Source organism: Clinocottus analis, unplaced genomic scaffold (assembly GCF_023055335.1).
Source record: "Clinocottus analis isolate CAN_PGR_092001 unplaced genomic scaffold, fCliAna1.0.p SCAF_2, whole genome shotgun sequence".
Taxonomy (NCBI): domain Eukaryota; kingdom Metazoa; phylum Chordata; class Actinopteri; order Perciformes; family Cottidae; genus Clinocottus; species Clinocottus analis.
In genome coordinates this window covers 6,891,496-6,914,977 of record NW_027175931.1, presented here as the reverse complement: position 1 = coordinate 6,914,977, position 23,482 = coordinate 6,891,496, and the positions used below count along the sequence as shown (strand labels likewise).

Here is a 23,482-nt window from a genome sequence, read left to right as displayed (position 1 = left end):
AGTGTGTGTGTGTGTGTGTGTGTGTGTGTGTGTGTGTGTGTGTGTGTGTGTGTGTGTGTGTGTGTGTGTGTGTGTGTGTGTGTGTGTGTGTGTGTGTGTCTGTGTGTGTGTGTGTGTGTGTGTTGTTCTATTATGTGTTGGGTGGAGTGTTAAATGCACATGACCATAGAAGTTCGCTCAACAATAGCTGCTCCAAGAGCTAACTAGGTTAACTACGTAGGTTAGGTGGCACTAAGCAGGCAGGTACTCGCTTGAGGTACTGATGTGCGTGACCTTTGATATGCTTCACTACCCATATCTGTCTGTGTGTGTGCATGAGAGAGAAAAGAGCGTGTGAGTGAATACATCTTAAGGGAGGTCATTATCTTTTCATTCTATGAGAATCCGGTCTTATTAGTGGGGAAAAGTCCTTGTGTCAGCAGGTTGGGGAGAAAGGTCTCGACCAGGTAGACGGAGAACGCGGGCAAGGCCAGGAGGAGACAGCGAATGAGAACAGAGATGTGTGCAAGGGAGGAAGAAAAGTATCAAGGCTTTTTCAAATTCATAAACAAGTAAGTAATATGTTTGTTTCTCTTCATTTGAGATGCAGGTGTGTTTTATTGTTATGGCCCACGGTTTCATCATCAATGTATACTGAAATTGAGAGTGCTCTCTGATGGAACAGTACAAATTTGACTTATCCTCAGACGATCACTGTTTTTCACAACAGTGGGATTTATTTCTGGATCTAATGACTTAAACCCATCATTTATTAATTCAATGCTTGTTGTAATAGATAATTGACCTTTTACCAAGTCCCGTCCTCAAACGCAGCCCAGCCAATCATAGCATAGCTATTATATATGGCTTTTCTCCAGTTTGTTTGACGGCTTTCTCCCCTTCTCTGACACCTGGAATGGTAATTTGAGCAAAAACAAAGTAATGCAATGTTCTATACATAGTCATTGTGGATAAATAGATGTCTTACAGTGCAGCATTTCTTCCAGCAGATCAACCAATTAATCCCGCTCAATTATTTTTACTCATCTTCTCCCCCTATTGGTGCTAGTGTATGGGCATGTCTGCGTTTACATGCAAGCTTACAGCTGCAACATTGCCCTTTAATGGTCCCATAAAACAGGGCCTCATTTTCCCTCTCAGGCCTGAGGATAAATTACAGCCACTCCCTAGGGACCATGGCATCCCTATCAGGCTGCAAGCAGCATATCACTGCGCTCTCCTGTGCTCCACAGAAGGAAATGAGGTCTCTTTTTTTGCCTGGATGATTCTGAAATACAGCGCAAGCCTGTATTTGTGTGCACACGGGTGATTTCAGTAAAGTCTGTGCCAGTATGCGAGTCATAGAATAAAATGTGTGTGTGTCTGTGTGTGTGTGTATTTTCAGACAGAATGACAGGGACAGAGTCGTAACGTTTTCCATTATTACCATCATTACAGGGCTATACAAAACCTGTGAGTATGTGTGAGTGGATTGTGTGTGTGTGTGTGTGTGTGTGTGTGTGTGTGTGTGTGTGTGTGTGTGTATGCGTGTGGCCTATGTTCCCGCCCAGACTACAATAAGCATTGCCATAAAGCCTATCACTATGGGGCATTTAGGGGAATGGGCCCTTCATTGGACAATTCAGCGGCATCATCATCAAATGCACTATCAAGCATTAGCACATTACATTTTACCACATGTGCGTGGTGTACTTAAAATAATATTATTACACAACAAAAGAGGCAGAAAAATGTTAGCTGCCAGTTCAATCTATTCAGCCCATCCCTCTCCCTCAATCCCTCTGTCAATCTCTTTCTCTCTCCCTCATTTGCTGAGGATCTACAATATGGCGATGTCGGGGGGGCGGGTCTTTAAGCATGTAGTACTCGTGTAGCTCAGTTTGCTGTGGTCCATTATACACAGACATACATAGAACCACACAAATGGTATGACTTTTCTCTCTCCCTCACTGTTGTTCACACATATCGCGAAGGTGTTGTAGGTCAGGGTCCTCCTCCTGAGCAACAGTGGATGAAGAGTGAAAAGAATAAACAACGGTGCTCTCGGAGGTCTCGGGTATCGATGAAAGGATCCAGCTAAACTGTTATCAGTGCAAACACACAGATAGACCAACAGGACAGCAGAGAGAGAGAGAGAGAGAGAGAGAGAGAGAGAGAGAGAGAGAGAGAGAGAGAGAGAGAGAGAGAGAGAGAGAGAGAGAGAGAATGACTATACTATTAAAGGGAGGCGGGGATGTGGAAGTGAGAGAGAGAGAGAAAAAAGAGAGAGAGAGCGTTTCTGAATTGTAGCTATAAGTCTAATTGACTGGGCCAGATACATTAAACTCTATAGATTCATGACTAAAAGTCTGTATGAAAAAATGCAGAAATAGGCATTCACATTAAGTTGGCGGATTTATATAGCTTCATACATTTATTTATTTATTTATCTTAATCATCGTGGAATGTCCAAACCCACAGATAAATTAAACACGTAAAGTGATGTAGAAATACTCTTAAACATCTGTTTGCATGTCAATATGTGCTTATTAGGCTTTTCTTAAGAAGAACAAAAAAGAAGAGCAATGTCACTGTGTGTGTCACATTGGTGAAGTTCTCCAATAGCACCTAAACAGCTGGTATATTACACACGTCCATTATGCACTTCTGTGTCTTTTTATGTCCTTCTGTGTCTTTTTATGGCGCATAAAAAGACACAGAATTGTAAAAAGACTAATTCATGACAGGTGTCAATAATCTTGATGATTGCTCAACCATCATTAATAAACATCAGAATAATGTGAAATGGTTAATTCATAGAGTTCATATTGAAACTTCACAAAGAGCTTCCCTATTGACATTCGTGGGTAAATAATAGCTCAAATGTGAATCAAAAGAATGATACAAATCCTTCACAGATAAATCATTTTGAATAAAGTTTTGTAAATTTGCCTTTGAGTGATATTTTACAGAATGCTGTGTAGTTTGCAAGAATACTAAATTGGTAAATAAATAGGTTATGCCACATTCTCACCACACAAACCTATTTAAAATACCAGTGTATGTCTAGGGAATGCAGGTTTTACCAAACGTCATCATAAACTGCTGTCTGTGTGTTTATGCTTACTACTCCTGCAGTCTTGATTTCACATTGTCCACAGCATGTTCCGGTCAGACGTTTTTTTCTTCTCTCTCTCAGGGGTCGAGGCAGAGGGGGTGGCTGAGGTGGGGCTTCAAAGAGAAAGTACACTGTTGTTACCACTCAGCAATGTGATCTTATTTAATAGATTTTACATTGTATTTACTGAAATGACTTCCTTTTAGGGACATATAGAGACAGTGTCAAAAATACAGTACTGTACATCCAGAGAAGATTTCACTGGAATCAGTGCTTATGGTTTTTATGCAAAAATCATTACCAATTAGCATGCTCATCCAACTAGTTGGACTCGTCAGCCCCTTTCTTTTTAAATGCATTATTTACACAGTCCTTAAAAAGTTTACTTTAACATGTGTCAGCTTATTTTGAAACATTCGGGTTCACAGTGTGATTTTGTGCCTCAGGCTTGTTCAAACCATTAATAATTCTGCCCGAGTTGGCCACTGGTTACACAGATCAATCTTTAACAAGAGAGCTCCATAGGCTGGCCCCTGTGATGCCAAGTATCTACCTCACTGAAGTAACTGTGAGCAAGACACTCAACCTCCACCAGTTCCCTGGGTTCTGATCTGCAGCTGCTCTTGAATGCCAACCTCCACGTGAAGAATAGAAAGAATTCCAGCACGGGGTAGTGCATCAAAGGACCCACAGTTTTTGAGAACACATCTGTGTCAAGTCTACGTGGTGCAGGAAGCCAATGTTGTGGCTGTAAATGACTCACCTGTCAGTGGTTCATCCTTCAGCACTCGGATCTTCACCTTGCCTGCTGACAGCTGCCGAGGAGACAAGGGGTAACACATCTGTGGCACCACTTTGTGCGAGCTCCCCGTTTACGTGCAAGTATGTTTCTACACAAGTGAACTACTCTGTGTTCATGTTACACCATTTGCACTTTCACATCAATGTATTTTCTTAATGACCAAAACGTGCAACCCATGAGGGTTTTACAGAATATAACATATGATGTGTTAATTCATTCTTTTCAAATTCAATTATTATTGTTCTTCATTCTATTAAGAAGTGTAAACTTAGAAAAGGAGTTACTTTTTCTCGCGTTAACCCAAAGGCGTGTGTTCTCCCCTGAGACATGGGGCGCAAGATTAAATTAAAAAACAAATTAAGGGCAATCTCAAGTCTGCTATGCACAGTGCACTTAAGGAGTGGTTGGACATATTTTCATGGATGCAGGCACTTGGTGCACCCACAGCAAATTTGGAAACAAGAATTACAATACATATTTGACCGTGCAAGTAACCCTTAAGAAGACAACCAACAAGAAGCTTCCCCGAACTTAAAGAATCCGGTTTGAGAATAATTAAGTTAGTTTGCGGTGGTAATTAGTATGTAAATTATTAGTATAATGATAATCTCATATAAATGTAAATTGTAATGCTAGGATTTTAAACAAATACACACATATATAGAAGTACAGTAATATTTTCTCTACCTTTTGGAGCCTGTTCTCCCTGTTCTTCTTCATGCCGATTGTTACAGCATTGCTGTTTAAAGAACCAGACTGTCCAGACTTCCATCTAAACCCTCCAGAATGCCTGCGCAGACAGAAAGACCAAGGGAGAGGGAGTTTGCCTTTGGCAGCTGTAAACAAACAATCTTGAAATACAGTTCCTTTGAATGTGACACGCGTAGCTCGATTACAGTAGCATAGCTACCTGTAGATACCAGCAGTGGTGTCGCTAGGCTAAAACATTTGGTGCTAAAGCCCCGGATGTTTTTTAATTAGCCCCGAAAATAAATTTTTATTTTATTTTATTTATTTATTTATTTTTTAAAGATCACATCCTTAAACTATGGTTCTCTCATGTTGATGCTTCGATTAAACAGTGTTTTGGAAAGGTTTGAGTAACAATTATATATTATATATATTATATATATATATATATATATATATATATATATATATATATATATATATATATATATATATATATATATATATAAATTTGTTTTTTTAAAGCCACTACTGTGGCATTGGCACTCAAGTGGTTAACACCTCCAGGTCGCACGTGACGTCATTCACCCAGAACAGTGGCGTCAGGCAGCAGGCGCACCTGACAACAGCAAGCTGCTGTCTTTGGGTAGTAGCACAACAAGATGTCACATAAATCTTTTTTTCCCCCCAAAGGTGGTCAGGAATCAAAGAGATAATGGGAATAGAAATTATGTAAAAATGTATGATTTCGAAAAGAGTGTTGCAGCTGGAACTACTAGAGGGATATAGCTAGCTTGGTATGTTCAACATGATGAATGTGGCCTTTTTGTGCCTGAGCCATTGAGGGAAGTTTGTGAAAATTGCTAGCCTATTTGGTATTAACTGGTAACCATGAAATGCTTCAATTCAATTCAGTCCAGAAGAGCAGGTACTTGTAGGGTATGTGAAAGTGTTTCTTTGTCTAAAAATGTTGGCGCGCGCATCTGCTTCACTCTTCTGGGCTAAGCCACGGATGTGTCAAAATCCTGGTAGCCCCTGGCTAAACAGTGTTTACATTTGTTTATGTCCTGGATTTGATTTTGTCCATGAAGAAATTTGTTTCTATATCCAAGAAAGGTCTCAGTCATTTTTATATTTATTCAACATTAGAAGATCTGATTATGGCAGCATAATCATAAGAATCCTATCCAAATGATACACAGACACAGTTTATTAATATTTTTTTAGAGGTGAAAATTCTCATATTTAAGGGCTTTGATATAACTGTCAACAAATGCAAATGAAGTGAATGAAGATAGATTTTTTTTGTTTATTGAATGAACTGGAAAAGAAAACTGAGAAAAATCACTCTTTTTCTGTATGAGACTTGTTCGTTTTAGCATAATGATGCTAGGCAACACCTTGCCATTCAAACTCAGGATTAATGTTTCTTTAATCCACTGAAGTAGACAGAAGCATTTTAATAGCAGGCTTTAAGTAGAGGGCAAGGTACTGATGTCAAGAAAAAATATATACAAACATAGAAAAAACTAAATCCCTAAATTCCGTAAAAATTAGATAAATAAATACATTTAGAAAATCACTTTGTTCCATTAAATTGAAAGAGAGTGTTTAATGCATCACACCATTGTCCCTGTATTGTTAAAAGGAATTAGAACAGCAAGGAAAACCACTTTGCCACACGCCATTACATAAACACAAGAACTTGGTATTACCAACATAAATTATATAATGTCATATAGGTCCAAACTTTCACATCAGTCTTAGACCAAAAGGAAGTTTTCTGTCATGTTGCAGACAATTATCTGCAGTTATCTACCGAGGCATCGACTTAGATGAAGAGGCAAATACAAGATCATGAATGCAAACGTGCAAATGCGCGCACACACACACACACACACACACACACACACACACACACACACACACACACACACACACACACACACACACACACACACACTCTCATGCAGGACGCTCCTGTCAGTTTTAGAGCGTGAAGAAATGGAGGGGGATACTCATTTAGATGAGAGTTATTCATGCTCATGTTGTTGAATTATTTATGCTATTTATGCTATTGTGATGTCTGGCTGTCTTTGAGAGAAGTTTATTTTGGATTGAGCTGGCAGCTTGTCAAGGCACAGGAAGTCAGCATCTATTTGTGTGTATCTCTCTAAATCCGTGTGTGCGTGCGTGTGTGTGTGTGTGTGCATGTGCGTGTGTGTGTCTGTCTGATGGCAAAACTTGCCAACACCCCTGACGCCATCGATGTGCTGGGCTGACACTGATGTTAGGCGTCAGGTAATCACCCTAGCGACATTACCTTGGCAACTGGACTGTCGCCCGGGGAGACAGTTGAGGCACACCCCTATCGGTGCAGGATGACAGGGTGTCCACTAAGGACTGGCAATCTGGAGAGATAAAGTGTGTGTGTCTGTTGGTGCATCTCTGTGGACTTTGCATTAGAAAAGATTTGATTATCTAATACACACAGACACAAAATTACACACACTTCAAAACAAAAAAAGCTTAAAGTTGTTCTGAGGAACATAGAGACATTTACACATTCCCAGAGTTAATGTTTTTTTCTTTTACAAACACACAAATATGAACACACTGACTTCCATCGGGGGAGGATGGGGGAGAGAGAGAGGGCAAGAGACTTAAAGTGACCTGACAACACCTGTTACACAGATCGTCACATAAATAGACACATGCACACTCACGCACTCCTATCACACATCGCTGTGCCGTGAAGTGGATGGATAGCAGATGACAACCTCTGAGTCACACAATTTGCAGGTTGAAAACAAACATCAAACGCGACACCAAATGCCACCTCGTCAAAGAACATTTCCTTATCAAAGTCAAAGCGGAGGAAACACAATGAGGAGTGCAGCTTCACATTAGCTTAGCTCATATTTCCTAAATGATAAACAGACATATATTGTGATGACAGGAGGAGACCAAGGCAAACACCACCTGTCGTCCATGGAAACACTCATGTCTGACATGCGGCAATCACCTTTAACCGACCCGCCTCACCCAAAGGGAGAACTGACAACATCTGCCTCCTGCACACGCACACACACACACACACGCACACACACGAGTGCACACAACCTCTGAAGTCTAATACCAAAGTAATCCAGTCTTCTCTCAATCCCCCCAAACTCCCGCTGTGAGATGAGTGGACAGGGTAAAAACGTTGAGGGTTGTAACTGGATATAAACTTACCAAAGGCAAGAAAGTCTGAGACTGGGATCCTATAAACACAAACGTTAACAGAGTTCACGGCATAAGCAGTGTCAGGTCACAGAGTTGACACACGTGCATGTACTGAATGCACACGTACTAAAAGCAGGTGATAGGAAGAGCCAAGCGAAAGAATTGCAGTCGAGAAACACGTGCAGTAGAGAAGACAAGAACACGGAACAGGAATAAACATAAGACGAGCAAAAGAGTAAAAGGAGCCGATAGAGATGAAAACACAGCAGAGAGCCAGCCGAGGAGGAAAATAGGGAACCTCAACTGTACTTTTAGATAAGGCGAGAGCTAGTGTCTGTAAGATATGTAGGCCTTAAGACAAAGCTACATTAAATCTGGGAGTCGGGCATGCCAAGACAATGAATGATGTACTGAGTTTGCCCCAAGTCGCCGGTCTGGCTTTATTATCGCCTGTGTACTTTTCCCAAACTGATTATACTGCACCTCCTCTCAGCAAACCAAATTTGTTCGCCTATTCTTTGGGTGCGTACATAACGGTGTGTGTGTGTGTGTGTGTGTTTGTGTAGCCCGACTCTAAGACAAAGACGAACAATTTATCTAGTCCGGGAGCTCTGCGATCTAAGAGACAAGCAGCGAGAGGAAAACAGAGTGGCACATAACACAGACACACACGGCACAGCCTGAGCAGAAATCACAGCTTAAAGATCTACAGCAAAAGGCCCGTCAAAGACGCATGTTCTGAGAAGGAAAGCGAGTCAAGGAGCAAGCTTAAAGAAAATCCAGGTAACCTTCACATCATACATCACAGCACCTGATTAACGCCAAACCACTCTTGTCTACTTTCTCCCATGTCAGTCAGAGAGGAGGTGATGAGAAACTGTTTTCAACTTTATCATTAGAGATGTTTCAATTAACTGTTCCTGGAATTCACATCTAACGAACTGCTGCTTGGCTGAACAGCCTTCAGATAAAAGGTAGGAGTGAACTGCACCTAGGTTCATGTGTGGTTCAATTGTAAAAGCCTGGCAGGACATGTGTATCCGTTTTATTTTATTTTCTAACGATGTAATTTACTCCATGACTGCTTCTCTTCGATCCCAGTTCGGTTTTCAACTTCATCGCATCTCCTACAAACTTTTCTTATCCCATCTTCTGCTCATTGTCAACCAACAGACAGCAAATATACAAACAAGCTGGGTTTACACAAACTAATAAAGCAGTGGCAGAATGTTGAAATTGGCAGTAGTTAAAAACATTGTGTTTATTAAGTGTGGCTTCAGCCGCATGGGGTCATAGACCCAATGCTGCAAGCCAACTTCATGTTCTCCTGCGGGCTTATTAGTTGGAATGCTTTATTTCATTTAGCATTCCAACTATTGTTCTTTGAATCTTTAATAAACTTATTATGTTTCTTCTATTTCTTCCGTACGTATTTTGGCTCTTTTTCGTCGCTCAGCGCAGTTGAGAGTGTCTTTACTGATTAGGGAACACAAGACGAACACAACCGACAAAGTGTAGCACTCTCTGAAACCTGCAAAGTGTTTTGAAAAAAACACACACACAAATACATGTGCCATTATTTATGGGGGACTGCTATCAAAAATACACACAGGCAGCCACGCACACACCTTGTCCTATCTAGGGGCTGGTGGAGCGGTAAATGTTGCAGTACTTCAGTGTGACAGGAAACACTGTGTTTATATGCTTATCGTTTGTGCAGCCTGGACGCGACGGCCCTCTCCCCATACTGATGTATGGCTTCTTAATTAGAGCCATAGGCTTCACTTAGAAACACAACAGCACAAGGACATACACAGACACACAACTCATCCTCTAAAAAAAGAATATTAACCTTCAATTATAAGCTACAGTATGCATTTCCTTGTTTGTGATGATGTATATATTTCAGCCAATAGAAATAAGTCATGTGGAGCTATCATACCTCAGCACTAAATCACTGATATTGTTATTAGCAGTGCTGACTGGAAATGGGTTTGTTTGTAAACCTGTGTGTGTGTGTGTGTGTGTGTGTGTGTGTGTGTGTGTGTGTGTGTGTGTGTGTGTGTGTGTGTGTGTGTGTGTGTGTAACCTTTTTCCTGCCTGATACTATTTAAAGGTGTCTATGGGTAATATACATAGTCTGCATCTCCCTAAAGCTGTCTGTGAGTTATGTGCTCATATATTGTGATATACAGCTCTATTACGCTGTTCTCCATAACTTCACATTGGATAACACATCTCTGAGTTATTAATGAAATGAGATGAAATGAGGTAAACCGGGAATGGCAAATAAAACAATCCGATTAATAACCAGTGTTTGTTTACATTCAGCAAATTCATTTCCTGCTCACGCGTGGCAGGGATGCCCCTCAATCTTAATTTGTTGGATAATAGTCATAGTAATGGGCCAGGTACATACTCTGTAATGAAATGCGGTGAGAAAATAAATGCTATTTTCTGTGTGTGTGCTATCCAATCCAATTTAAAATAATTTGAAGATGCGCATTCATATTTAATCATCTTATACACAAAAATAATCTCTCACAGGCACACAAACATCACACACACACACACCAGTATAATTTCTTGGTAGCCTGTGTTGTTTGTCTCTTTGTCTCCTTTAAAGAATGCCATAAAGCTCAATTAAATTCCGACTTGTTTTCTATTCATTTAACAATGTGTGTGTGTGTGTGTGTGTGTGTGTGTGTGTGTGTGTGTGTGTGTGTGTGTGTGTGTGTGTGTGTGTGTGTGTGTGTGTGTCAGACTGTGATGACATAATCTCAGTGTGACAGCCTTTCTATGTCATTCATTCAGGTTTGATACCCATGCGTCAGCTGAAGTAGATAAGGCCCTTTGGCAGCCAAAACACTGACACATAACAGCCCCACTGTTGTATTCTGCCAACTGTTAGGATAACTGAAAAAACAATCTCTTTTGTTGTGATGATACTGATCATTTGTCATTTGACAACTGAGAACTTGGAAAGAGTGTGCAGAAAAGTACATTTTCGAACGCTTCCGATCAATTTGCGCAGTAAATGCAAGAGGACTGTCTCCGAGTCCCTATCTGTAAAGGCTTTATGTGGACGTGTCAAACGGCATCAGTCGCATCTCAAGTCCTGTTCCAATTCAAAAGTCCAGAGTCAGCCCAATACAGTCCAAATAACCAAAAATGTGCATGTTTCACCAAGGATAGTTTCGGAGATATTGTAATTTTCTTTCTAGGGCTGCCATTATGCCACTTTATTAATTTTTGAAACTTTTCGGAGAAAGAGAAACCATTGAGATTTTAAATATTCCGTCAATATGTCCATAGATTTTCCCTTCTGGAGATTTGCTCTGACGTTTTTGAGATGTTAGGACCTGCAAGGCGGTGAGGCCGGCAAGTAATCTTGGCAGTTTGAAGCCCAACTCCCGAGATGACTGGCCGGACAATGTCTGTCATCATCCTTTAGTAATTTACCACTGGCTCTGATGTCTCCATGGCATTTTGAGATATGATGTAACCCCTTTTGGGTGATATAATTTGGTCCCAGGGATGAAATATAATATCTGTTGCTGCCATACCAGTTCATCTGAAGATAAAGGTTCATGTTTTTGTTAGATATTAACAGCGCTGCCTTTGTGTGATCTTTTTATGGGCCATACACATACATACATACATACATACATACATACATATCTACATATGCAGTTATATAGTTCACCAGAGCCAGGATCATGGTGTTAGTAAGAACACTGCTGTCCCAAACATTTGCAAATGGATTGTACTGCTACAGGTTTGGACTCTCTAGTTGAACTTGTTACATTGTTATGAAGTTAATATTGTATTCTTCATCACAAAAGCACTTTTTGTTGTGTTTTTATGTAATATTTTCTTGTTTTCAGATGACAGACTAAAAACTCCATTTATAAGGTAAAAGGCAGCTGCTTGTGATAGGATTGCTGGCTGGTTCGTATCATGGGGATAACATACGGTCCATCTGTTTTGAAGTGCAAGAACAGCACACATAGCTGTATGACACTGAAAGTCACTTCTCACTTGTATCACTGACTTTTGTAATTCTTACCATTATTGTATTCATTAGCCTCTCAAAATGTAGTAAATATGATAAAGGCATTTTTAATCCTTTCATATAATTTGCAAGGTAACACCGCTTCCATGAGGTTCTGTAAATCCCCTGCATTTACTCCAAAAAGTTGTAACAGTTAATGTATGATACCATGCAAAAAAATTAAGGCCTTGTTTAAAATATAGCAGCAATTACAGCGGCCAAGCAAAGTCAGCTCAAGCGAAATACGTTGCGGACAGGTACAAATTAGGTTATAATTGTGAAAATCTGGGAAGAAAAACTGATAACAAATGAGATAACTGAGTCATTCAATACAGGTCATTTTATTAACTTTATTTGGAAGGTTTGGTTAACAACAAATGCATCCCCTTTGTAGTTTTACGTCGCTCATTCTTTTATTCGCGAAGCTGCATACAAGGTGTTAGGACCAATTTTAGTATGGCTCAACTGACCTTTGGAACAGTCCACAATATGGCCATGAGCCTACTCCATCTATGACTGTCTTTTTCAACTCTCTGACTGTTCCCTTTTTACTTCCACAGCAACCTTTTCTTGACCTTTATAGGGAGAGAAGTCATCGACCCCCCCTTCTTTCTCACTTAGTCCCTTCCTCCATCTATCTCTATTACTCAGTGGCTGCACTCTTTTTCCTATAGTCGGGACACAATCCGGTGAGAACTGACGACGAGTGGTGAGGGAGGATCATGAAAATAGGAGAAGTCACCTCAATCAAAGCGATCAAGGTTTTTTGTGTTATTAATGGCTGATGAGATAGCGATGTCTCCGAGAAGAAATTATACCAGTGATATCCTTCTGACTGCTTTGGTTCATGTTAAGTAAAGTTTATGGTATTCGCACATTCAATTGTAAAAGTATAATGTTTTGTACTTCGCAATATACCCAAATTTGTTTGTATCCGCCGTGCGGTCGAGGTAGGTATGCTCAGACTGGGACACCTTTTAAATGATGTGCAGGTTCCGCCTACAATAGGCATACACCGACATAGTAATCATAAGTGTGACCAACTAAACTTATTCTTAACTTAGTTGCACAACTCTGTTAGAAGCACTATTGTCTGTTTTTAATGAAGATTTTTAAACAGAATTTAATTTAAACAAATGGTGTGTGAGGAAGGAAAAGTCTGATCACACTGTTAACAAGATAATGGTATAATTTTAATATCAGTACATGCCAAATCAAATACTGTATAAAGCCTACTACTCAGATTGATGTGAATCCGGCGTGTAGAGAAAACTCTAGTGTGTGAAAGACAGACAGAGTGACAGATGGACAGCTTTATCCTTAAAGCCGTGTTGCGAGTGGGGTTCACAACATGAAATCCTCCACAAGATGAAGCGCAACAAACTAATAATACAGATATTCCAAGTGAAGGAGTGCAACAACACAAAGAGCACTAAAAAAATCTGTGCAGTAAGCGCCTCTCTCGCTATCCCTCTCTTTCTCTCTGCCTCACTTCTTCACTCACCATATTGCCTCCTTCTGTGAGCTACCGTCTTACTTCCATTCTCAACCTCCAATTCTCACCGTCCTAGTCACCTCTCCTTCCCCTCTCCTCCTTTCTAGTACACCTACTGTAACACTGATACTCACCCTCTCTCCTTCTTCTCTTTACTCATGCTCTCTTTCAGCTGTTGCAGTTTCTCCTCCATCTCTCTGCTCTCTAGGCCCAGAGTCACAGTCTCCATCTGCAGTTCTCGCAGGTTCCTATGGCAACACAGACACTCACATAATGTGCAATCAATCAACAACAATCAATCATCCGAATGACCTCCGTCAGATCGGACAGCCTAGTTTCCATCAATATGTTCAATGCATCTACTGCACTAGGAGATCTCTGTTGCCATGATTGATCAATGTTTTCATCAATGAGACACTGGATCAGGGTCCCCAAAAAAGACAGATTTTAATCCAGTCAATTACCTGTTGGCAAACTTTATTTTGCATTGGGTCTTATGAAGAAAACAAATGCACTGCACTAAAAACGAATCAGATTGAAATCCCGGTCATAAGGTTTATCTTGTCTGAAACTGCATTTTGTGAAATACGCTTTCTGTCGGCAGAATTGAAATGGAAACGGATGGAAACAGTATGGCTGTAAGTAACCCTAATGGGCTTCTACCAAATGCCTTAAATCACATCATTGATCTTATCTCATCTTACCTGGCATTGAGCTTGACGGATTTGGCCTTGTTGTTAGGAAGCACCAGAAAGTCATTTAAATTCATGTCTTCTTTTTGGAGGCCTCAGGTATTTCTCCTCTGTTTTGCGCTTTGCTTTTTTAGTGTCTCTTCTGCAATAAAAACAACAACAACAACTGTAATGGTAAAAAAAAAAAAAATGGCTATCACACTGGGCCTAGTCTAAATCACATACTGCCATAAATGAATACTGCTGCAATGAAATAAGCGAAATAGCACGGACAGATTTGGTCAAATGTACAAGAGGTAGTTAAAACAAGTGACCGTGTGCATTCAAATTGTATCTGGCAGACGTATGTGCTTGACAAATGGCTGGTAACTCTGTTAGGCAGTAAAAGCCAATTAAAGAAATTAGCCAATAAGGGAGATATAATATATGCAGTGATGGCACAGCAGCCACACCTGCAAGAAACTGAGCAGATTGCAAAGTGACAGTAAGTGTAGGTGATTAGCTTCTATAAGTTTCGCTCAAGGTGTTTAACCTCATAAAAAAGACCCTGACATTTCACCTGCGAGTACCCTATATAAAAAAAGTGTCGCCCACAAGACTGTAAAGCAGTGCAGTTGCCGCCAGCGGAAAATCTGAACTTGTATTGAACTCAGCTTGCATGATAGCTACAGACTTTCTTCCAGAGGGGGCGTTTTTATTCAATGGCTCATTTACATTAAATAGCCTTTTGGAAGCTGCACCAATAATACACATAACATCAGGGCAAACAAAAGGACGTAGCCTTGATTGCTATTATTAATCACACCTGTGCTTTCCCTGCCATGACATGAAATTGTGGGTCTATTCAGACCCACAATTTAATGTCAATTTCTGACGTTCAGGTGACAGACACACTAGCTTCAAATTCCCTTGTCAACCATAGTGGACATCTTTAGGGGGGAGGTTTTGACCAAAGATAGCTAAGCATATGTCAGCTGGTTTCCAGGTCTCTCCTGTGGCACTGTCGTCTTGCTCCTGACCAAAACTAGCTTTGCGGAAGCAGCAAAATAACACAACACTCGCTTTAACTAGCGTTAACTTACCTCACGCTCTCGTTCTCCTTTGGTTTACCTGCGTGTCATAGCGCAATTCAGTTTACACTTTTTGAATTGTCACGCTGTATTGTAATAACATTTATAAATAAAGTACAATAATTTACAATTTCTGTTTCAATATGTCAAAGTTTTCGCCGGAGACACGCTCCAGTCGCCACCTCGCTCGGGAAGTTTGTGTTGGGCTGTCGTAACTACGGCAACTGACTCCAGTCTCGCGATAGTTCCGCAGCAGCTGGCTCTGGTTCCCTCGCCTGGAATCCAGACGAGAGCATGCGGGAGCAGCAGGAGGCGTTGACAAAAACTGCGGTCGAGTCGGACAGTTTGGCTGCCTTTAAAATAGAAACAGGAATGAACAGAAAAAATGACTTCCTGCTAATTCCAATCTGTAGTCTACTTATCGTTTACGGATCATGTTTGGATTGATTCATATGTGTTCATAAGTGTGCAGTTGCATTCTTTGTTCTTTTTATGTCTGCCTGTGAAATGTATTACATCTAGTTGTGTGTGTGGTATAAATACAATTTTGTATTACAAACCACACAAGATATGTTTTTAGATCAGACATAAGACTAATAGTCAACAATTGAGAGTTAAGTATTCTACAACAGTGGTGTTTATAGATTACTTAATCTAAGAACCAATCAGCTCTGTGATGTGGTGACAGCCAGGTGTTTCCCATCATGCACTGGGCCACGCAGTTGATGGAGAGTTACTGCAGTGCCTGGCTCTAAAATTGACGGCCGCCTTGCTCTCGTGAGATCTCAAACAAGTCTGTACAGTCTGTGTTTCACGCGATAGCTGTGGGTTTACAGCAGACTGTTTTGGTCATACATTTGCCTGCTGGTTTCTTGTTGTGAACTTTTCCCTGCATGAATTTGTTGATTTATGTTACATTTCTTAAAAATAATAATTATTGAATGCCTTTGTTTGCTCAGGGAATAAACATCGGACTCAAAGTCATCAAGTCCCCTATTGCCTTGGTAATCACGGGCAGCGGGAATTCCCTTCTGATTAAAATCCTCACAGCATCATGTTATAGCTCTGATTAAAGCTTTGAACCCCTTGTTGTTTTTTCAAGAGTCGACTTTCATGATGACAAGCATTAGAGATCAGAAGCAAAATCATTTCCATTCGCCCCATAAGATAAATATGTGAAAGAATTTCACAAGACCAACGTGAGAGAAAATGTGTGTGTGTGTGTGTGTGTGTGTGTGTGTGTGTGTCCATAAGAGTACAGGACAACAGAACCACATTGTGTTTATTATATAAGTGGGAATAGTGTATACACAATTGCCGATCATTCTTAATTATTCAACAGTAAAAAGGCACTGCCAAGTGTCCCTGTCAGAATATTTAAATATATTATTGCTATTATTAAACCATATGAATTTCCCCTATGGATATAAATTCTTATGAAGCAGTACAAAGATACATAAATTAATGAAAAGCACACCTAACAGAGAGAACTAGAACAGACCCATAAGCTCTGTTTGTGTTTTCTATGAATCTATCTCTATCTGTCTGTCCCAAAACACTGCAGCCAGGCAGTCATCCATCCAGCACTCATCTGTATTCCAGGACAAAACAAACTTTCTTACGCTATTGCCAAAGCCGTCTCTACTGCCGACCATGCCTCTTTGCATTTCTACTTCTTCTTTGCCGTCATCCCCTCCAAAACCGCAGGACAATTAAGGCTCAGCAAGCAGTGAACATATACTCCATCTATCTCTCTGTCTCTCTCTCTCTGTCTCTCTCTCTGTCTCTCTCTCTCTGTCTCTCTCTCTCTGTCTCTGTTTCTCTCTCTCTCTTTGTCTCTCTGTCTCTCTCGCTCTCTCTCTGTCTCTCTCTGTCTCTCTCTCTCTCTCTCTCTACATTGTTGGCATATGACCTATTGCTCCTGCCATCAGGGAAGTGTGAGTGTATGACTTATTGAGCATGCCTGCGCGTGTGTGAGCGTGGATGGTCGTTTAGGGTCATGACTCGTGACCCTCCAGCTGGATTCTGTCTCTGCCGCTAAACAGTCTCTCTCTCTCAGTCTCTCTCTCCCTCTCCCTCTCTCTCTCTCTCTCTCTCCCCCTCCCTCCCTCTCTCTCTCTCTCTCTCTCTCTCTCTCTCTCTCTCTCTCTCTCTCTCTCTCTCTCTCTCTCTCTCTCTCTCTCTCTCTCTCTCTCTCTCTCTCTCTCTCTCTCTCTCTCTCTCTCTCTCTCTCTCTCTCTCTCTCTCTCTCTCTCTCTCTCTGCGTAGACAGCTGGGCGTGCTGTAGCATACCGATGAGCGCACGGTAAGAAGAAGAGAGGTAAGGAGTAAGAAAGGGAGAGAGAGATATAAAAAGAAAGGGGGAGTCAGGAGGGGAGAGGGAAGGGGGGCATAGCAAGAGGCCAGAAGGCACATGAAAAAGCAATGCAATGGAAAGAACATGAACAAGAGAGCGACAGAATGCATGAAAGGAGGGATACAACAGCAGAGCAGTTGTGGGAAAAGGACAAGCGTTGTGCTGTGAAATGTCAGGGCTATTTAATTCATTAGGAGGCAATGATTATGGCGCTGTACTGAATGTCATCTGCTGGGTTAAACCTTCCTCCGTAGCTTAATGCTGGATATATATTGACTGTTTGGCAATGGTTGGAAAACCTTTTAGCAATGACAGAGTGGTCGCAACAGGGACAGAGACAAAAGAAAAGAGGGAGAAAGTCGTCAGCCGGCTAAAGTCAACAGCATTTCTGTGACTCCTGGTATGTACATGTGGGTAGAAGCTAATCCTGGGAGTATATTGACCAAATAATGGAGAAATTGTTAAATAACCTTGGAAAAAGGTGATTGGGCGCTTTTACACAATCATCCTCTCTGCCTACTTATTTCTACTCTCAAGGGGGTGAAGACTATCCCTGCATGCACAAATGGTAGGGAAGCAGGTCACCTGTCCATCATAGGATTAACACCAGGCAAATTTAAACAGGCAATTTCAATCTTCTACCTCACCTGATCCGCATGTCTTTGGGGGGAAACCAGAGCAAGCAACAAGAAGAGATGGTGGGGACTTTGACTGATAAACAGCTGGCCATTGATTCAGGACCTTCTTGCTTTGACTGTCACGCAACAGCTTTAACCAATGAGTCTATTAACTGCCTTTCACTGAAAATTAAAGGTTGGGAAATCATTTAGCCTTAAACTATCTGCAGCCTGACCTGGAATTATCGCACCAAATCAAACTAAAGTGCCCTAAATCCAAAGGAATGGGCGATATAGTAATTGAAGTCAACTCAACTAACCTATGGTGGAGTGAGGTTGCATGATAATAGTATGTCGTCAAAACAAAGAATAGAACCAATCTAATCTCATGATACGACTACTACTTCATTGGCAGCCTAATATGAGAAATCGCTCAAGATTCACAGCTCATACGTTGCAGTACTGCTGAAAGAGATCGAGCAATCAACAGTAATGCACCTATTCAAGCCATACTACATTTCCAATAATGCAATGGTATCCATATTTAAGAAAAGATCATCAATGTCAGAGATTTGTTCATTAATGATGGCTGAATTAATATGTCGATACCGGGGTTCACATATTGTGTATTGTGGCGTACTTACTGCAATACAAACCGAGCCGTCATTATAACTTCCACCAGTGCTTTTTATGCCATCACAAGTAAGGATAACTGCCATGAAAGTGGCCTATATGGATGTGAATAGAATTGTATTTGTGGGGCTCACAGCATTGAAGAATAACATAAATAAAATGTAACATCAGAGACAATGTTGCAGATATTCTGGATAATCCACACACCTCGATCATAGTTTCTATTGCAGCTACTTTCTACTGAAGACATCAGTGAGAAAACTGTTCTAAAGGAGAAAGGAATGGTGACAATGATTCTGGGGGAAAATGGTGCTGATGAGTTGTTTTCGAGACAGTACAGATATCAAAAAATGACACCGTTGTTTTCATTTATTCTGGTGAACAACACTGTCCCTTCCCTTTTAAAAAAAAAAAAGAATACAGTGATTAACCGTATGCGGTCATAAACAATAGCTGTTTCTGGAGTTTCATTTTCTAACAAAACAGAAAAAAAACAACATGGCTGTAAGTAAATCACTTGTTTTCAAGTAAATTCCAATGGTTTTTAACACGCCTAATGATGATGATAAAACTCTACTAATGGCTGGTATTGTTGCTGAGCCCACAACCGCCCACAACCACTGCTGAGCTCCTTTTGTTAAAACCACACAAAATAATTGTTAAATTCTGGCAATAGTTATTTCAAAGGCCACAACCGCAATGTACTCCCACTGCTGTGTGGAACATCCAACAGCAGTGCCCACTGAAAATAATGAGATTCCGTCTCACTGAGGTTCTCATCACTGAGAAAAAGAGAAGAAGAAAAAAAAAACTGAGGCCACGACTGTGAAGAGAGGTACTCAGTGGACAGATCTCAGCGATGTGATGAGAGGGCACAGAGACCAGAGCAGAGAATGACTTTCAGTGACATTACTTTTGGGCCACAGTGGGACGAGAACATGGACAGGAATACTTGTTCATGTCCTTGACATCATGAAAAGAGTCCAGTACTGTCTCCCTTCTAATGATGTCTTCATTCTCCCCTGACTTCCAGCTTAAGGTCCCACCGGGTGTGTGATTAGCTGGTGTGTAAACTGCAGGCTCATATACTGTACGTGTGTGCATGTGGAAGTTATTGACACTGGTATATGACATTTGCAGTAGACTCATGTAGACCTTTAAAAATCACATTTTGATTAACATCATTAACTTCTCTGGCACTCTACGGAGTGCCAGAGAAAGGAAACACAAAGCACATTCCACGGATTATAGAGACAGCAGCAGGGATAGAGTGAGGAAAAAAGAGTGTCTGAAACACAGAGCTTGACCAACAGATAGTGAGGAGGTGACTGTATGGAAGGAAAGATAGGGAATTAGAGAGGAAGAACTAGAGTGGAGGCAGAGGGAGTAAGCAATAAAGACAGTCGCAGTATGAGTTACAGAAAGAAAAAAAGAGACAGCGGCGCAGAGATGAGAACATCGAGGTGTCGGGAACCGACGGCCAGCCAGACATTGGATGTCACTGAGAAAGAGAGGTAATGAGCGCTCTGGAGGAAGGGAGAGAGGCCAGAGGGCTGGACACAAAGGCCAAGTGAGAAATTGAGAGGTTGAGTATGGGAGGGAAGAAGGGAGAGATGGATGGATGATTGCGAGAGATGAGGGAGCAAGAGGGTGGGGGATATGGAGGAAAGCGTGTGAGTGTCTTTCCATCATGGTAGCTTATGCTGATGGCTCTCTGTGGCACACCCCCGAGACACTCACGCAGACAGAGTACATACATGGAGATCACGCACATCGATCAAAGCTCGCTGAGCATCTGACAGTTGGTGGTGTTACGGCTGGTTAGTGAAAGAAAGAAATGAAAGCAAAAACAGGACAGAGGTAATCACTTTTACAGTCAATCACAAATACAAACAGAGAAATAAAGGTGTGTCGAAAGACTGGAACATGAAGGAGGATACAGTAAACCACAATCCTCCACTGGACGATGATGAATTGCTAATTTTGGCTCGGGTGGAAGGTTTGACAGCAGCACTGACTTGCCTTGTTAAAGCTGCGTTGAAATAAAATTGTGTCATTGCTTTTTTATTTATTTCACCCCATTCTATTATATCCCACTCTAGGAAAGGTAGTGAGTGTGACAGTAACTGCTGCAAAGGAATCTGGGTCAGACATGACATTTAATAACCAGGGAACAAGCTGATACTGTTTGATCACATCAGCCTATTGTTCTGCCATGGATTATAGAGACAAATGGTGGCACGAACACGATTTAGAATAGACAATTTTCCCTCCAATGTCTGTAAAACACTGTGCGTGGGAACACAGGTAAAATAAAACTCGGATACCTTTCACTGCAGGAATTTTTTTTGAACGCTTGATCACTCTCGCCTCCCTCTCTCCCGCTCTCGCTCACACAAACACAAACAGATTTTTGCAGGTACACGCACACACCTGCACATAAGCGCACGCTCACGGCCACAGACGTCTGTCGGTGGGCTGCACCTCTACTGCCATCTAGAGCTCATGTGTGGTACATGTCACGGATTGATCGTGCCACGTCGATGACGGCTATGGCCGGAAGAATGACTGCTGCGTCCTAAGCTATCATTCTCTACTCACAGGTTGAGGGAGGGGAGTGGTCACCCTGCTCAAGCAGTGCTGGGATACTTCTACGGATGGGATCCGCACTATACATCACTAGTGACATGTCATTTGTTTCCCGCATGTTTGTCACAAGCACATTTATAACTTACAAACGGAAAAGGGCAGCCGTGTGCTGAGTATGCCTGTAATTTTATTAGATCTTAACATGCGTGCATGAGGAGCAAGTAACCAGTTCAAATCAATCATGTCTGTTTCTCCTTTGGTGTCGAGGCCCATGCCTCAATGAGTGTGTCTGCGTGTTCACCGGTGTGCAACTTCCCTGTGTGCTCCATGTACACAGCAACAGCTTCTGACTAATGCCTGTGTTTGTTTAATTATATCTGATATGACTGTTTGTACCTGTCAGTTTGTGTTTGCTGCGGATGAAGCAGTTTGCAAAGATTCTTTTGTACCAATGATAAGAGCTAGTTTTGTAAATATGAGGTTTTGTAAATAAACTACAATTTATAATGTAGACAGAGATATTTACATACACACAAAAACCTATTTAAAATTGCCCTCAACCATACCAAGCACGCAGCTCATACGTCAAACCTGAACCAAGAGCACCATAAATAACCGCCTACCATTTTAAAAGAGCACGAGTTTAGCATTAACATTAGCATTAGTCACCTCAGTCAATTCCGTCTGAGTTGTGTTTGATAAATGGTTTAACATATTAGGAAATGTGTATATTTGTTTTCCAGACAAAAGTTAGAGAAGCAATTCCACTCTTATATCGCTTATCTTAGCATAGTTTAGCTTAGCCTAAAGAATTGAATCAGGGGGAATTTGCCTAGTTCTGTCCAAAGTCCAAAAATCCAATCACCAGTGCCTCTAAAGTTCACCAATTATCACATTGTATCATATTTAATATGAACACAAACAAAACAATTAGCAAAGCAAATCACTTCCTGGTCCAAGACCAAATGCACAAACATGAGAGGGGTATCCATCTCCTCGTCCAACTCTCGGGAAGAAAGTGTGGAGTATTTCTCCAAATGTCAAACTATTCCTTTCAGCACCAAAAACAGATCAGTGTAATTGGGGAAAGACAGGCAAATAACGCACAGCAGTCAGTTACGTTCACCAGCTCACAGGCTCCAATCCTGGATTCCCTTCCCCAGTTCCACCGTATGATCCAACACCGAGGCATAAACTGTTTAGTGGTGGCAAATGCTATTTAATTAGCTTTTTGGATCCGTGTTCATTTATCCAGCTCCACCAGTAAACAATTCAGATTTTTAGTTAATCGTCACTGTATCAGGCCACAGCACCTGCTGATACTGATTATCTATGGATTAATGGCCATCTAATCACATCTATCACCACACACACACATGGGCGAAAACCCATGGAGAAATGTAGCACATGAAGCTATTTACTATCTCTTCATCATTTATAATTAAAGTCATGGACACAAACACACACACACACACACACACACACACACACACACACACACAGTATGACATACATGCATACATAGACACAGCACTCGGGATGGACAGTTTCTGTCATCGCAGCACTTTCCCAAACAGGCTCTGATTAAACAGCAGCTTAGAGCGCTTTAATTTCATGGAAGAACAGGCAGTGAGAGAGGGACCACTGGAGAGAGAGACACGCACACACAGAGCGAGGCAGAGAGAGAGGGAAAGGGAGAGAAAGAGAAAGAGAGGTGGAGTGGGGTGCTACAGATGCACGGACAGGGGAAGAGGGGACTGGTAGGAAAAGAGAGAATGAAACAAGCTGCAGCCAGAGAGTAGATTAAAAGGATGGATGGAAGATGAGAGAGAACGAGTGAGACGCAGTATAGACGGAGATTACCCGGGCCGAGGAAGGCAGGAATGATAGACAGGATGTGGGGGAGAGAAAGAGGACATGGAGGGGTGTAAGGGCACAGGAGGAAGGAGATAAGAAAGAAAGAAAGTGAGAGAGATATGAACGGAGAGATCTGAGAGAGCTTGTCTCGAATTTAAAAAACCTTGAACGGGAGGTGAGGAGAGGTTGGAAGAAGATACACGCTGCAGGCAGATGGAGGGCTTCAATATTTCAGTCGCATAAAAAAAATTTGAATCTCAGCTAAAATCTGTGAATATTGCTTGTTTGGGATTTGTCTCATG

General features: G+C 41.3%; 1 protein-coding gene across 6 annotated transcripts in view; it reads right to left on the bottom strand.

The window, feature by feature from the left end:
- The window catches only part of zbbx (zinc finger, B-box domain containing), a 47,494-nt gene extending 32,163 nt beyond the window's left edge, over positions 1 to 15,331 (bottom strand). For 5 of the 6 annotated variants that reach the window (XM_068584023.1, XM_068584024.1, XM_068584025.1 and 2 more), the window contains exons 1-6: positions 15,141 to 15,331; positions 14,071 to 14,200; positions 13,501 to 13,614; positions 4,587 to 4,689; positions 3,861 to 3,912; positions 3,107 to 3,210 (exon numbers count right to left, since the gene is read on the bottom strand). In XM_068584023.1, the coding sequence (XP_068440124.1) occupies positions 3,107 to 3,210; positions 3,861 to 3,912; positions 4,587 to 4,689; positions 13,501 to 13,614; positions 14,071 to 14,135 (438 nt within the window). In that variant the 5' untranslated portion in view covers positions 14,136 to 14,200; positions 15,141 to 15,331. Of the gene's footprint in view, positions 1 to 1,950; positions 2,077 to 3,106; positions 3,211 to 3,860; positions 3,913 to 4,586; positions 4,690 to 13,500; positions 13,615 to 14,070; positions 14,201 to 15,140 lie in introns of those variants that run through there. The other variant, XM_068584028.1, reaches the window with a different exon arrangement.
- Positions 15,332 to 23,482: the final 8,151 nt, after the last annotated feature.